This window comes from Thermobia domestica, unplaced genomic scaffold, assembly GCF_964235325.1.
Source record: "Thermobia domestica unplaced genomic scaffold, izTheDome1.hap1.1 HAP1_SCAFFOLD_372, whole genome shotgun sequence".
In the NCBI taxonomy this organism is placed as follows: Eukaryota; Metazoa; Arthropoda; class Insecta; order Zygentoma; family Lepismatidae; genus Thermobia; species Thermobia domestica.
The window spans coordinates 112916-130718 of NW_027656085.1; the positions used below are offsets into that span (position 1 = coordinate 112916).

At 37.0% G+C, this 17803-nt stretch overlaps 1 protein-coding gene across 1 annotated transcript in view; it reads right to left on the minus strand.

The window, feature by feature from the left end:
* LOC145676807 (NFX1-type zinc finger-containing protein 1-like) overlaps positions 1–17803 on the minus strand; it is a 141133-nt gene that overhangs the window by 81006 nt on the left and 42324 nt on the right. Inside the window, exon 3 of the mRNA XM_081747583.1 lies at positions 11346–12585. Within this exon, the coding sequence (XP_081603709.1) occupies positions 11346–12585 (1240 nt within the window). The remainder of the gene's footprint in view (positions 1–11345; positions 12586–17803) is intronic.

The following is a 17803-nucleotide window of genomic DNA, read 5'->3' on the forward strand; positions in this document are numbered from 1 at the left end:
GGTCGATAGTGAATGAGCTGTGAACGAGCTGCTCGAGTCGTTGACAATTCTAAACCCGGGCCGAGCAGTTTTGAAGATATTTGGCCAGTGCCCTATACATTTTAACAGTGTTTGGCTCGAGCCCGAATGCTGAACCTAGACCCTCAACCCAAATCAGAAGCTCGTTAACAATGTCCTTGACTCCTTGACTCCTAGTTTCAAAGAAAACTCGCTCGTGTCCATCCCTACGAGTAACGCAGTATGGCATTTTATCAATGTTACATTATATGAAAATGTTCATATATTAAGTAAAAATTTGTCTTTGCATTTACATAAAGCGATTCAGAACGTGCAATAATAATAATAATAATAATAATAATAATAATAATAATAATAATAATAATAATAATAATAATAATAATAATAATAATAATAATAATAGCGGTAGTAATAGTAGTACGGTAAATTGAAGTTATTTTTTTTTCACACATTTAAAGTTTCGGACCTAAAAGTAACACGTTACTAACGCGTTACATTTTAAGAGAAAGTAAAGTAACTTGTAACGCGTTACATTTTTACAAGTAACTTACCCAACACTGCTCCCATGTGTGAAATGTTCACAGAATTTATAAAGTTTGTGCGGATGATTTTAACTATAGAGGAGAAGGTCTAAATACGGGCTACCATTTTTATTTTTCGAATACCAATAAAATATTTTAAGGTATGTACGAAATAACAAGTCCAAATATGTTGAGAGATGTTAACTTCATAACAGAGTTACAAATATAGTTGAAAATTCCAAGACTAACAATAATACATACAGTTTTCTGAGAGAGGCCATAATGTTAAGTTTTGAAAGTATGGTCTAAATATGGGCTACCTTCGAAATTTGCTACAAAGATACTAAGAAAACTGACTGATGGTACAAAATAAGGTGAAAGAATAATGTAGAGGTGATGACTGTCTATTTACAAAAGTCACAGATAGTCTTCCTTTTTACGCACCAGCACATTCGTTATGTGCCCACACTGAACACATGATACATCTAACCCAAGGCTCCCCTTGTGTTCTTCAGAGAATTTCCTATCGCAGAATATACAATTTGCATCTTCGTCATCAGGCTATCCACTTGGATGCGCTACGCCAACGGATCCTGAAGGACTTCCTTTCATTAACTGACTACTCATGTTCGTTCGCGGAAATATTACCATGGGAGGCACAAATTGTACAGCGGCGTTCATATATGCGCAATAATTGTGATTGTTGCACCTTTCTCTGTAGAAGTTAGAGCTGCTATTTGCTTTTTACCTTTCCTTCCAATTAGAGACGGGAATTTGCCTTGAACATTCATCATAAGCATCTTCGAGCAGACGAAAAAACTGCTGAATATTTTCCTTGTTGAAACCAAAAGCGCGAGCAAAAGACGTTCCACATGGTTTACGAAGCGCAATAACATTTTTGTGCCGACGAAGGAAAAGATCAAACCATGATCTTCCAGCCTCTGTGTCCATAAATGGATGTTGAAGACCGCTAGTTGATTCGTCATACGTTGCAAGTCGCTTCTGGTGTATCCAAAGAAATTTTGCTCCATGAAGAGTAGATATTCTACCAATTGCTTTTCAAGCTCGTCCTCTAATATAGGTTTTCTTCCAAGTTTTGTCGTTGCTGCTTCAATGGGAGTTAGATTGTTTCTTCCTTAACGTTTGCAGAGTTTTAAGTGGCACATTAAAAATCTTTGCTGCTTTCAGCGTCCCCATGCGTTCTTGTTTCTTACGGTGCAAATAGCACTCGCCATGTCCACATCTTGCTTCCACATCTTTCTCTTGCCTTTTGGAATGTACTTGGGTTTCGATCTTGGCATGCTGAAACAAAATACATACTTTGAGAATTTTACAATGATGGTCCAAATCAGGGCTACTAGCTTATATATAGACCTAGCAAGGTAGCCTATATTTAGACCATTCATAGATTTTGCTTTGTCACGTAACAGTACTCATACACAATATTATTTACCTTTCATTTTCTACTAACTACAAGTGCTATTCCTGCGTAATACAACTTACCTGTTACAATTTTTCAAACTGGGTTTTCTTATGGTCAAAAATAATACAAAACACATACTTGATAAAACTTTCAAACGATTGCACACTGGCAAAATACACAAGTTGATCAACGAGACCCAACTGTTCATCGCCAACTGAATCACGCTACCACCTTCGTCCTTGAATAATGCTTTCACACATTTGTCACTAGGTTTTAGTACTAGACAAGCATACAGAAGTCTAGAACGTCACCTAGCCCATATTTAGACCACAGCCCGTATTTAGACCTTCTCCTCTACCTGTTACTTCTTCAGGGGTGCCCACAAAGGGGGGCTATGACGCAAGCTGCGTCATTGAAATATTTGGGAGGGGGGTTCAAAATCTATATATGTTTGACGGGACGTAAAAATTAATCGAAAGATTTTTTTTCATGGAAGAACACCTACGGATAGACAATTGGGGGGTGCGTCATGGACATAAGGGGGGGCACCACTGACTTCTTGTACCTCTGAGCAGTAATTTTCAGCACTTACTAGGTTATATGATTCAAAACGTTCGGGGCAATTTTGCATGTTCATGACGAAATGACTAAAAAGTATTGACATTAACAAAATTGCAAATAAATTCATACGTGCAAATGACGTAGGAAGGAATGTACAAGGGTTGGATTTTTAGTAATGGCAACACTGCTATACATATACTCGGGAACAAAGCAATCCATTATAATTCATACCAGCGGTAGGTTAGATGCGCCAGCATTTAGAAAGCAGTTCTGAGTGAGTGCTCGTGGACTACAGTCACGCTGCGTGAGTGCTCGCGGAATAAGTTATGTTCACGAAGCAAGATCAGAGGAGCTGGTTGAAAATTGAATGCACCATGGTAGAAATAAGACAAGATTAATCCATCGGCGAACACGTTTGCGTCCTACTCGCGCAATGACGTCACCTTCGACACACGCTCGGTAGTGCTCTCAAACGGGTCGGGTCGGGTCAGGTCAACTCGGGTCGGGTCAGGTCAACTCGGGTCGGGTTGTCGGGTCAGGCTAATCGGGTCGGGTCAGTCAGGTAAGCTCGGGTCGGGTCGGGTTGTCGGGTCGGGTTAATCGGGTCAACTCGGGTCGGGTTATCGGGTCAGGTCACTCGGGTCGGGTTATCGGGTCGGGTCAGTCGGGTCAGTTCACTTTGGTCAACTGAGTTTAGGTTGAGTTTAAACTCGGCTGGAGTCGAAAGCTGCTGTTTTTCACTAGCTGCCTAATTAAAAATAGCAATTTTCAATTGATTTTATAGAAACCATAAATCTATTTTGAACACTTGCAGCTAGTGGTTTTATGATAAATGCTTATTTTTCTACTTGTGTGTACTTTAATTTTTAAATGTGGAAGATTGATTTTACCAATCGACTGTAATATTAATATCTACGCCAATATGGAGTCTGGATTTAGAACAAAACTAGAAGTTGTTTAAACAACGCCAAAAGAGAAATTGGATATGGACGACCAAGCCCAAGCAGGGCCGCGGTGGCTCAGTGGTAGAGAATTCATCTCTGGTGCATTGTGTCCAGTAGCGTAGCTAGAGTTTTTTTCAGGGGGGGCAATGAAGGGCCCAAGAGGATTTTGAGGGGGACATCTCCAATATATATATATATATATATATATATATATATATATATATATGTGTGTGTGTGTGTGTGTGTATTCAAGGTGAATGTTTCCATCTTTATTGTTCATGATTTTACTCTTTGGAAAACAGTGAAAATATAAGAATTTAGTACCTCAAACAACTAGGATTCATTAATGCAATTAATGCAGTTACGTAACTTGTTTGTATTAGTCCAGGTTTGAAGTTTTCAGTTTCATATTTTGTTTTATTTAAAACTTCTTTTTTCTGAAACATTATTCTCGGCTTCCAATATTCAGAGGATGTGCTTATAACAGCTTAGTTTGCAACTACCAGGGCTTAATTTTTTGAAGGAGATAAAAAGAGTTGTGTTTTCCCTTCCTGCAAATGATAATAATAAAATTATGGAATGAAATTGATTCCCAATAAAATGTATTGTCAGAGTGCTGATCTTTAGTTAGTAATTGGTTTATACTAGTGCTCCTTTACTTATTTTGTTTTAAAGTACTGACGTGACGTCTACCATATTGACTAGGAACTGCTGAAAAATTCGTAGCCCAACCCAGAAGGAGTGCACGTGGATTGGTGAAGTTTTACTTCTTCTTCTCTTCCCCCGAGAGTCAATATACTACCTTGTACAGTGCTCCAGCTTTTGCAGAAAAGTTAAAAAAATCTAGATTTCCTCGCACCACTGTTCGTAGCACTACCCCTATCAGATCTAAAATGGCGTCTTTCAAGTGTTATTTAAGTTTGGGAAATAAGTACACGTAATAGTTAGACGGAGCTAAATCTGCGGAATAAGAATGATGATCTAGACATTGAAATCCTAGATTATGCCATGTCAGTTATGTTCGCAGGGGCTTGATGGACAGGTGTATTCTCCTGAAGGAACAGAATTCCTTTCTTTTCATTTTCCGCAGCGTTGAACTTTGAATTTTTCTTTCAGTTTTGTAAGTAATGTAGAGATTCTGGATTAAATATCTGACCATTGAGGAGGTAGTCTACCACTCCATACTTATACCAGAAGAATGTTCCAAACAGTTTCTCAACCTACTTCTGTGTCTTGAACTTCTTGGGGCGATGGAGAAATGAGTGCTACTACTCCATTGACTGTTGTTCCGATTCAGGATCATAGTGGTACAACCATATTTCATCTATGGTTACTATTCGTCAGCGAAATTGATCAGCATTACGGTCAAATTGGAAGAATACTTCTCTTAATGCCGTTACCCTTTTATTCTCCTGACATATATTTTGGGAACCCATTATGCCGAGAACTTGCGCATACCCAAGCCATTCTGAATTATGCTACCGACGAGTTCCAAAGAAATGCCCAGAATTCCTGACACAAGTTTTGCTGAGAAGGTAAAAACTGAGAAAGCGGGGTGCAGACCTCAGACTATAATAAATTTAAATAGCTTAAATTATTTTTGTCACACAAAAACTGGGGTGGCCTAGGCCCTGCGGCCCCGGGCTATATCCACCACTGGCTGAAATGCTGCAATTTTCAAGAATAATGTCACAAATTGCATCCATGATTCCAGGAAGAGTCATTGCCTTTAATCATCCTGGATGTAAAGCATAATTTGTTGAGAAATTGCTACGTTTATACTAAGCCACTTACTTCTTCACCACTATATATAACGGAGGAGAGTCCCGTGGTGTTTCACTGATTTCCTAATTAATTTACTTCGGTGACTTTCCTTGGTGGAACAAAAATGTTATAACAGTAAGGATCTGGATGTTCGTGAAATTATCTGTTTGGGCACACATAATCACTTCAGAGGCCTGAGAAACAATAAGAATTTCATTATTAATATGAAAATTTATACTTGTACATACAGAGATATGTTTTTCTAAACTACGGTTTCATTTTTCTACCTAGTACCTACACTCCTTCTGGATTGGACTACGACATTTTCAGCAGCTCCTTGTAAATTTTCTCTCTCTGGCTCTCTCTCTCTCTCTCTCTCTCTCTCTATATATATATATATATATATATATATATATATATATATATATATATATATATATATAGAGAGAGAGAGAGAGAGAGAGAGATACGTAGCATATAGACGAATGTGTTACTTGTAGCATACGCGAAAGTAATTCAATTTATGTTTAGGCTTCAAAAGTTTCATTGAAAAATATTTCATGTGCAGACGTTACTTATTTGTTAGTTACAAATTTTATTTGAAATAAGTTTAATTTATAATCATATAGATCTAACATAAAAACAGCAACGAAATACACAATGTAATGTAAAATAAGTCAAAGGTAATAAATATGTCATTTTTGGTATGGCAAATAGCCGCCCCCCGAAAATGTATCTGCCCCTCCTTTGCCCCCCTAAGAACTTAAAGCTGGCGTCGTCACTGTAACAATATAGTATGGAGTTCTTGCATACTATTCATTGTTGGCGGAAAAATTTCTTCTTTTACTTTCTTTTCTCCACATCAAAGGATTACACCGAAAAGTTTACAGAAATGAAAATAAGCTTTTCATTGTTGCATTGTTATGTTCTCAATGATTTTGCATTGTAAATATTGTCTTTAAAAAATATTAACACAGTATGTTAAACTTTCAGTTAAAGAGAATTTTCCAAGAATTGTGCTATATATTTTAAATTATGCATTATGCTTTATTTTCTAAAATTATGCTTTTAAAACTAGTTTCCCAATGTGAGTGCATTTTGGCGTTCACCCAGTGTCGTGACCATAGTGCTCTCAAACGGGTCGGGTTGACCCGACCCGACTCGTGACCCGTCCCGACCCGACTCGGATCGGGTCGGGTTGTCGGGTCAGTTCGGGTCGGGTTGTCGGGTCAGGCTACTCGGGTCGGGTTATTCGGGTTGGGTTGTCGGGTCGGGTCAACCGGGTCAGCTCGGGTCGGGTTATCGGGTCAGGTCAATCAGATCGGATCACAGTTCGGGTTACGGGTCGGGTCGGGTCGGTCTTCAACCCGACCCGACCCGACCCGTTGAGAGCACTAATGCTCGGGAAAGGAGTCGCGCTGTCGTCTGCTTGCTCCCGTATATCCTCTTTGGAATCTCAATGTGAAATTAATGTTTTCTCCTGACTTCAAGGTGTCTATTAGCTATTCCTGATTTAGATGCCTATTATATTACTGGAATTTTATTCCCTCATGGGAATATATTTTATTTTTTAAAAAATGCACATAAGAAGAAAAGTAGGGTAAATTAAGTATTTCAATATACTCTTATTACATCCAAAAGAATCAAACTTTCATCTATGTATATAGGGACAAGTTTTGCCCACAACCTTAGAAGTATTATCCGTCGTTTTTTTTCTTAAGTGGTATTCCCAATAGGCCTAATCCATTTGCATTTACCAATCAGCATTTTTTTTACTGACCTCCTAATTCTCTCACTTCACCACTCATTATTTTCTTGTAAAATATTCTTTTGCGGGAAGAACTTTTCAGTTGCTTGTTTAGTTCATTTATTATTATTATGTATGTTTTAAGCCGGATAAAATATGTTGAAACTTTCGTTTCACACTTATGATCAAATTCATTTTTCATGATACCTGTAAATTTTCTAATGATGCCCCTTTTCTTTCCAGATAAATTTTCATTCTTTTTGGAGATATTCACGAAATTTTTGTTAGCTACTTTGATTGTGTCCAGACGTTCCTTTGATAGAAATGTCAGTCCTCTTTTTGAGATTAATGTTGTCCTGTTGTATTGCAGCAGGTTCTTCGACAGGGAGCTGTGAATATTTGATTTTAAATTTGAAACCTACTCGCCCAGCTATAAATTCAAGACTGTTCTTCAAGGTCATGCTTATTTAATGAACCTGTTTGATCTTCATTTTCATTTTCTGCTAGAATGATTTCTTATTATATATCCTCTTAGTCTGTACTTAAATCCTAGAGAATCCGGATGGTCGTTGCTTAAACACATGCCTCTGATATAAGGAAAAAAGTATTTAAAATTATCTTGACTTAATTTCCTTGTCAAGAGCAATTTTTTTCTGCATATTGTTGTACTTTGATTCTTCATCAAAACGAAAGGAACAATACTTCTTTCTTTTTCCCTGCTTGATCTAAACGAATAATTTTAGAAATAATAGGATTATTAGAAAAGATGAAACGTGTAACATATTAAATGGAGTTGCTTAAGATTGAAATTATTGCATAACAAAAGCCAAAGCTATGAAAATATTAGAATAAATTATCTTCTATTATCCTGATAAAGCAAATAAAGTTAACATAAATGATGAAAAAACGTATGATTTAAATATACATTTAGATTCCAAAATACTCTCTCATAAACCACTGCTAAATATTAGAAAATAAGCACATATGCATTAAATTTACGTGATTGACTTGGAGCTTCACAAACAAATACACAGAAACCGGCATGTAGAAAAATAAAGTCTAGCTCATTCATATTTTTTATTGAATAACTAGGCTTCGGTTAGCCGGAGACTTCGCCCCCAGATCCCTCCATTTGCTTTTCCCACGGCCTCTCACTTCTCATATCCCTAAGAACTCTAATCTTCAGGGATTTTGAAAAATGGTTATCTTATTATAACAATTGAAGCGCTTAGGATGAAGGTGTTACATTTTTCGAAACGTTGAACTCTGGTGGTTCATGCACGTGTTATATGCTAGTCATGCCACGTAACACATCATTTAGTGAGTCCTCATCCCAGTGAAGAGATTTGGAAACGATGAAGGGTGTATGTTAACGGACATAGTTATGAAAGTCAATTTTCCCGGATTGTACAATTTGTTACCTACTACTCTTACCTTCTAATCGTTTCAACTGCAACTCGTAACTATTTTCTTCCCGTCTTTTTTTTTTTTTTTTTTAACGGTAATATCAAAACACGCTGACATACATAATTAATTAAGATGTTTATACTCTAGAGGGATTTCGGGAAATGGACATTTTATTTTACTAATTACAACCCCTTTTTCTTTTTTTCTAGGGAAACATTAAGAAACGCAGAAACATATCTTTAAATGTTTTAAATTTAATTATTTTAAATTAAAAACCTAAACACCAATTTTCATGCCTATAACGTTAAGGGATTTCGAGATTTGGCTGTCCAATTATAACCGCCCTGGTTTCTTCCGTTCTAGGGCAAATATCAAAAAACGCTTATATACATATCTAATTATTTAAAAGGAGAAGTCCAAATATCGAATTTCACGTCACTAAGCTTAAGAGATTCCGAGATATGGACATCTTATTATAATAATTGTAATTCCCACCCCTTTCTCATTCTCACTTCTTTTCTTTCTCGTCTAGGCCAAATATCACAAAACGCTAAAAGATGAGTATAATTGTTTTAAATGAGAAGTTCATATACCAAACTTCATGTCTTTAACATTCAAAGATTCCAAGGTATAGAGATTTTAAGATAATAATTTCCACTCCTCTTTCTCTCCTTCTGCTTTGGATTTCCAAAAATGCTTTTTTTTTTTTAAATGCCCTGTTGGGCGTTGATCAATCAGTCAATCAGGACTTGTTCTTAAGCAAATTAATGCCAAAAGCAGTATTTAAAGTGGTAGTAGCAAATAACACATATGTTGTGTTACTGTATACAGTAATTTTATTAATTTGGTAAAATTCTTACAATTGCTTTGGAAATGAATGGAACTTGGCATTCTCTTCACCAACTTTTCTATTGTGTTCATTTTACAGCCATACACAGCGCATGAGAGTATTGTTAAAGCTTTTAGATCAATGTGACAAATACAGATGGGGTGTACAGTACAAAATACAATATTTATAGATAGAAAATGTCATACACAATAGCGTATAATAAATTAACCAAATGTTAAAAGCAAAGAAAACGTAGAAAATCTTTAATAGAAATACAACTAGCAACCTGTCAACTGACAGGGCGCGACAATAGTATCTTGTTCGGAGGGTCAGTGATTTGGTGTTGAAGGTGACGTCACACGAACGGAGAGACTGCGCGTGGGTTTACCTTATCTTATTTCTACCATGGAATGTGGTAGAGGTAGGAATGCAAGACAGTGCTACGAAGTATTGCAAATTGTTTGCGGTGCAAGTGCATTACCATACCGTACAGTAGCAAGGTGGGTCAGAGCCTTTAATGACGGACGACAAAATGTTACAGACATGCCTCGCTCCGGCCATCCTCCTGTAGTGAAGATGTTCAGAACGTGAACGCGTTAGTGCTTTAGGATCGGAGCGCCACGATTCGTCAATTGGTCAACGATACAGAACTAGCGCATTCGACTGTGCTGAAAATTCTGAAGAAGAACCTGGGATTGCGGAAAATCACCTAAAGGTGGGTTCCACATGATTCGACTGAACAACACAAGTGGTTGCGATATGATACCGCTCGAACACACTTGGAGCGGTATCAAGGTGAAGGTGAGGCTTTCTTACGGCGGATCACTGCTATTGATGAGACCTGGGCCAGAGCGTATGAACCAGCTGAAACGGCAATCAAACGAGTGGCGTCATCCTGGGTCACCGAGAAAAACAACACTTAGGAATACCTCTACCAATGTGAAGCTATGCTTATCATTGCATACGACTAGCATGGCGTAATCATAAACCATACCGCCCCCAAGGACACAGCAATAGTACAGAGTATTACTCAACTTTTGCAAAACAATCTGCGAGCAGCTGTAAGATGAAAACGACGCCACTTCCTGACGAATCCACCCATCATTCTGGATGACAATGCAAGGGCAAATTCAGCAGGTGTAGTCACTGATTTGTAGCATCGTTGGGGCTGGGAAGTGTTGTAACACCCCTCGTATTCTCCAGATTTAAATCTCCGCGACTACGACTTCTTCCCGAAGATGAAGGATCCACTTCGTGGGACACGCTTCCTTACAGTTGATGATCTCCTCTGGGCGACCGATCGCTACATCCGCACTATCCAGAGATTAGGCACTGTCAACGGCAACCAGCGGCTTCCAGATCGCTGGGAACGCGTGATTCACAATGCTGGTGATTAGATCGAGGGCCTGTAAAACTTCGAACCTTGTAAGCACTATACTTCTCAAGATATATCGTTGTTGCCATTACTAAAAATCCAACCCTTTTATTTTATATTGAATGTTAACATGTCATGATTATTACTATTATTTGGTACATAAAGTAGTCATTTTGTAATTTATGTTCACGACAAAATTCTTGCACAGTTCTTTCAATAATATCATTAAAATTATTTACTTTTATTAAGATTTTTCATTTTAATTTCTATGTATTTGGCATTTTCTTTTAGTATCGTGCTGATAATATCATTGCCTCTTACAATCATTGAGCATCATGTAAGTTGTTAAAAGTACACACTTAATGTTACGATTACATGTGTTGAGAATATTTATTACAATCACTGATCCTTAACCTTGGATCCGGCTTTGGACCCGTTTCTCTTGCGTTTAAGTCACCCGTGTTATCAACTGAGCTAGGGCAGCCCCAAACTTATTCCTTATAATACCGGTATATTTTACTTTATCACAGTACAGTCCTTTAAGATAGTGTTCATAAAAGATTTTAACTAAAAGGAAAGCAATCAAAAAATATCCATACTCCCCTGAAAACATATAACACCTCCCACCACTAATATGACCCACATGAATTTTTGAAAGTTGGCGCCGCTGATTGAAGCACACCTATCAAGCAATGTTTCTGGGAATATATCTTCCCAGGAACAGGAAATGGATTAATACAAAAATTTAAAGCTTACCTTTAGCTGCTGCAATTTCTTCGCATGATATTGTAACAGTATGTCCACATGCTGCAACTTCTGATCTGCACGGTTCTGTACACTTATTGTAGCATAAAGCTATGCATTTATGTCCACATGATAGTAATTTTTCACACTTTCTTTTACAAACGGATTGATTTGGATCTTGTGAGCAAAATGCAAACCTACTGTGACCACAATGTTTATACTTCGTGACGGTTTCCATGCATTTATAAAGCTTACAATCATCACCACATTTCCCCTTGCACTTATGACCACATGTCAATTGTCTGTTACAAATTTTGTCACAAACTATGCCAGAAGTATCACTACATTTTGTTTTATAAGTATGCGAACACGATAAAGTTTTCTTTACAATGACTGAGCACGGATCGCATTGTTCCCAACAAGATTTCCTACATTCATGTGAACATTTTATTCTTCTGCGGGTACATGGTTTCATGCATTTATATTTCAGATGATCCGGATCTTGCAAGACATGGCACTTTTTCTCGCAAGTATGCCCACACGGTAAACGATATTCACAGGGAGCTGAGCATTTACTTCTGTCTGATCTACATAACATCTTTATCTTGTGCTGACAATGAGGAAATACCTCAGTGACTATACATTCAACTTCTTCAGGGTTATCGGAGCAACGCAATGTCTTCGTATGGCCACACGAAAGAGTTTTTGAGATTAAGACAGAGCATGCGCCACAATCTTCGAAACATTTTTTTGGACATATATGACCCACCTGACATAATACTCGTTCGCAATTTTCAAAACACTTATAATCTGTGTGTTCCCGGTTGTCAATGTGACAAACCGACTTACATTTATGTCCACAAGGTAGAACAAAATCACATAATTTTAAGCAATTCCCTTCTGGAAATGCTTTAAAATCATCTGCTGTTGCTACTTTCACTGTTTCTGAAGGATGTACTTGACACTCCAATGTCAGATATTTTCCTATTCTAGACTGAGTTCTCAATGATTTAATTATTTTTCGCCATCCATCACTTTCAACTGCTAACATATTAGCATCTCCCATCATATAAAGACCTCCATTAGCTCTTGACAGTGCAGTTGTAATCCACTGTTCTTTGCCTACGTCACCAATAATTCCATTCTCGTTACTTACCACCAAAGACAAAATTACGATATCACACGCTTCATTTCGAAAATTCTGCACTGATGCTACTCTAATTCCATTTAGCAGAGGATACTGATCTTGTAACTGTAATTACAATGAAAATATACAGAAGGGATTAGCGAAAACACAATTGATTTGCAAAATTTTAAACAAGTACTTGATATACCAGGATTATCTCTAAGATAGATTATTGTTTGCTGCAGATGTAATAATTATTGAATGGAAACATCTTTAAGTGGTGAATGAATATTTCTTCCCTTTTCACCTTTAATAAATTTGTGTATACATGTAATTACTGACATAATCAGGTAATTTAAACTCACGAGAAGCGCTAATAGGTTATCTACCAAGACAGGAAGGAATGCAGATAGGCTTACCTGGTAATCACTGTTTTTGAAGTAGTCCCCATAGAGGTCTATGCACCGTCGCCACTTTGTTGATATCGAAGGAATCCTAGAGAAAAAAGTAGTCTTTGCCGTGGCCTACAAACCACTGGGAAACAGCCTGTTGAACCTCCTTGTCCAACGAAAAACGTTGGCCCCGCAGGTGTTTCTTCAAGTCTCGAAAGTAGAAATAGTCATCTGGGGTCATGTCCGGACTGTAGGGAGGAGGATTCAACACTTCGAAAACACAGCCAGGAATTATTTTGTCCTGGTCCTCCTCAAAGAAGTCCAACAAGTCTTGGATCAGCTGTATCCGGCACTGTTCTTTCCCCATTCTGGCGGCGTAAGCATTCTGGGGACCCAATGAGCACAGACTTTTGGTATGTCCAAACGGTCATTCAGAATCATCAGAATGGATCCTTTGGATATACCACATGCTGCTGCAATCTCGGCGACCTTCATATGGCGATCCTGGAGGACAATGTCCTCAACTTTGCAGCACATTTCCGTGGTGACTGTATCCACAGGTCTCCCGGAACGGGGGTTATCCTCAATTCCCACTTGAATTGCTTTGACCAGTATTTGACATGGAATTCTGAAGGTGCTGCATCCCAGTCCACTTTCACCAGTCGCTCGTGGATCTCCTTTGGTCCCTTTCCTTCTTTAGTGAGAACCTTGATGATCGAGCGCTGCTGCAATTTCTGCAAATCCATTGTTTGCGGCGTAACATAAACACTCTGCTCACGGCCATTGTTTTGCTCCGACTGACCTCAAATTGCACTCAAATTGAGTAGCGGGGTTACCCACAGTGGCCTTGGCGTACGTATCAGGCTTCATTCTGCTCCGCCTCTCCCTTCCTGTTTAGGTAGACAACTTATTGGATGCCCCTTGTATACCGGCACCCAATATTATTTGGCTTTTATTCATATTAATAACAAAATGAAAATTAAGATGTTACCTAAGGCTGCTCATCGAGTGGAACTAAATAATTATTAGCCTAATCAAGTGGTACTCAACCTTTTTGATCAACGACACATTTTGCTGAACGCCAACGACATCATGACACAGTTCTTTGATTTTTTAATAATAATAATAATAATATATTATGTTAGTATAAGACTTTAAATTTCTATAAAATAGTGACTCAATGTAGTACTGAATATTGTTGCTACTATTGTAAGTATTGACTGATACAGTCTGTTTCAAAATTGATTTTAACTAATTACCAAATGCTTCATGTTTTTAAAATTTTAAAATTTCGTGACAGCCTATGCAATTACATGACATACCAGCGCGTCGCGACACATCAGTTGGGAGCCAATGGCCTAATCTTTAGAATTTATATTATTCTTGTTTATTTTACTTTTGTATTTATCTATAAATGACGTGTCCGCTTCAGATGCACTGTAATACGGTGCAAACTGTATGGAAAAAGGACGAAAATAAAAAAATACAATATGAATGCGAATAAATACTGTGAACTTGCCTGCTCCACTGAATATGAAAATTTGTGAATGCGAAATATATGAACTTCTCTCTTTTGAAGATACAGTTTAAATGTTACACTTGAAAATCTGTAGTTTATTACAAACTTGAACAAATTTCGCCTAACAATACTCACAAGAGACCATTCATTTTTTAACAACTCGATTTCTGAAAATGCTTGCTATTAAGGGATGCAGCACTGTAGAACTGTAGAACACAATCTATTATTTTTATTAATAAATTTTATATGGTAGTATATTTAAACGTTTTCATTAATTTGCATATCAAAATGGAAATGGTTTCCTTTATCTTCATATATTATTTATATTATTAATTAACTTAGAATCGTATCTACTTTTATTTCCTAAGTATTGGTAATATTCAAGTTTATATCGAGAATGTAACTATAGATATTGGATTTCGTATATAGAAAGATAGACTAGTGAGTTGGAGATTTTTTTTAGGCAAACTTGTAGAAGACAACTAAGCTCCAAAAGGTCAGTCACCTATGCTTGGTCAGCCTTGCCAACTATATTGTGAGTTGAAACTAAACATTACTGTTTTATTTCTGTTAAGCAGCTATAAGAATACTATATATAACTAAAAAATCATAAAACACCCTGAGTTGTAACACTACCGTACAGGCGACAGAAAGACGGATATTTGTCTATTGTCAAAATTTAACAAATAGATATAAAAACAGAAGGACAAAGATGTGTGAAAATCAAAGGATAACCACCGATTTCACAAGAATTCTAGCTGGCGTAGCGAATCTATCAAAACAGGCTGTGAATTCGTTCCAGGTTTACCAGATGAAGCAGTTTGTAATATCAAATAATAATAATAATAATTAAAATATGTAAGAATTAGTTTGTTTAAGAGTCAATTATGTCTTGGAAAGCTACGCGCACCCTTATTGTTTGTTTTACCTTCTCCGTCCTTCCGTATATCGTATCATAAAACTTTCTTTCAGCCGTAAAAAAAAAAAGTACTGTCTGGTATTGGAGGGTGAAGTTTCGGCTTTCTGCTGGGGACAGACGGAGACTGGGAATCCTTACCCTAAGAAATTGATTCAAATAAAGTTAATAGAGGATGACAACTCCATACCACATATATATATGGTAGCAAAGTTATGTATATACTTGTAAGTAAAGTAGATGTATGTTTAATTTCATTCTATAATTAATAATTTGTAAAATTGTCACCCGGAAGCAGAAAACTCCGAAGTATTATGGTTGTCAGCGACATTGTGAATTCTTTCCGCTAGAGGGCACCAGTGACTAAGCAAACAAGAAAAGAAAATGTCAAGTGGTGAAAAACATATTAACCGGCCTGTTTTAAATGCAAAATTTTAAGATTATATCAAAAGGGGACTATAACATTCTTGGTATCTAATGAAAGGCCAAAGCATGCAGATTTTAGTGCTTGATTCGAAACGAGGTGATAATCTATAAGAAGTGAATTATTTGAGTATAAAGGCAATGTAAATAAAAATCGGCATACTTTCTTCCAAAGTTCCATTAGCAGGTAGATAGACAATAGAAAAGGTTATCTCTATTGAAAAGCCAGTAGCTTTGATGCGAGACACGACTCTTGTGCGTCAAACCCCTTTTACAAAACCAAAAATCTGGAGAACATGGCAGTTAGTGGTTAGATCGGGTCTGTGCAGTGGCTGCTGGTGCCACGATATTCAACAGAGTTAGTTGCAATTGAAGATAGGTGAATATATCTATATTCAAGTTGAGTTTAATTAAGTGCGGTAAGTTGCATCATTGGTGGTCAAAATAACTTAAACGAACTGTTTTAATGTTCTAGACTATATGCATTTTGAGATCCAATCTGACAATACTGGAAACAAATTTACGCATCTTGCGTATGCAGCAACAAACCACTAATATATATATATATATATATATATATATATATATATATATATATATATATATATATATATATATATATATATATATAAGTTTGAAGTGGTTAAAAAGTAGTGGCCTTAAAGTTATAATCAGGCACCAAGGACTTAATCTACGTTAGGACGCTACGGAAACCGTTCTAAAAGAAAATTATCAACAAGAAAGAAGAGACACTAAAATTGGGATTAACGCTGTGAAGTAACGGACATACCTACCTGGGGGAATTAAAGAAGATGAACTGTGCAGTGGATACAAATATATGTTATTAATTATGAACTAGTGATTTAAAAAAAAAATCATAAGATAGTTTTTTTTTTTCAACTGTGAACATATAGTACATCGATATAAATTAAGTGCTTTGGTTTAAGTGATTAAGTGTTGTGTTTGGAGTTACCACCTTCCCTAACAGAATTTCGGCTGGTATGATAAGTACCAGAATATTTGTTTGTTTCTTGCAGGCTTGCTGGATTCCATGTTCTTTAATATCAGATGTTCGAAACTAGTAAGGTAATCACATACCTATTCTTTGATAAACCAAGGTGGCAGATAATTCATGCGTAAGACCACATATCAAATAAAGTCCGAAAGGGGCTACAGGACTTTAAATAAGGAACTCACACTTACAGGAATGGCATTATAGAAATTATATAAAAGATTAGATAAAAGTCGGCTTAGCTCTACCGACTTTTATCTAAATTTCAGTAATTTCTATTATTTTATTTGGCATACCATTAGATTTTCTTTAGATTTGGATGATACAACATTCCTGTAAGTAAAGGGGTAGTAAGAGAGAGATTTACATATGAGTTCAATACGGAGATTTCTCTTTTCTTTCCCTGCACTCCACAGCGCCCAAAGAAACCGACAAAAACAAGTTTTTAGCGTCAGACCGTAAACAGGGCCGAATATAAAGGGGTCCAAAGTTCGAATACGTCTCGGTTCAGACGTTCAGAAAAGTCTGTTGCGGACCCGCGCGAGTCGGAAATACATTGGTTCTTATCATTCACGCCACACGTGCAGACTCCCGCACGACTCTGCTGCGGACAAAAATTGAGTTGCGGGGACTGCTGACTTGCAGCGAGTCCGCACAGGTGTAGCGGGCCGGAAAACCATTGCTGGCAATGAGTCAAGCCACACGTGCAGACTTTCCCGCGCCCGCAGAAATGGAAAGCGAAGATTTGAATGAAGAACTATTCATTAACGAAATACAAAAATATAACGAGATATGGAATTTAAAGTGCGAAATGTATAGAAATAGAAATTTAAAAAAAAAAAAAAAAAAAACGGGATGCATGAAATAAGGTGTATGAAACCTTATGTGAGAAATTTAATGAAAAAACAGAAGAAAAAACAGCATTGGTATGTATTATTATTACTTTTCAATGTTAAAATCTAATATTCATGTAGTATTTGAATTTGATTTTCGTTTAGCGTCCCTTTCCAGCAGCGAGGCTATGACTACTTTTTTGTGATAACAATAGACAACAAATACGCTTGGAGAACAAGCCTTTATTG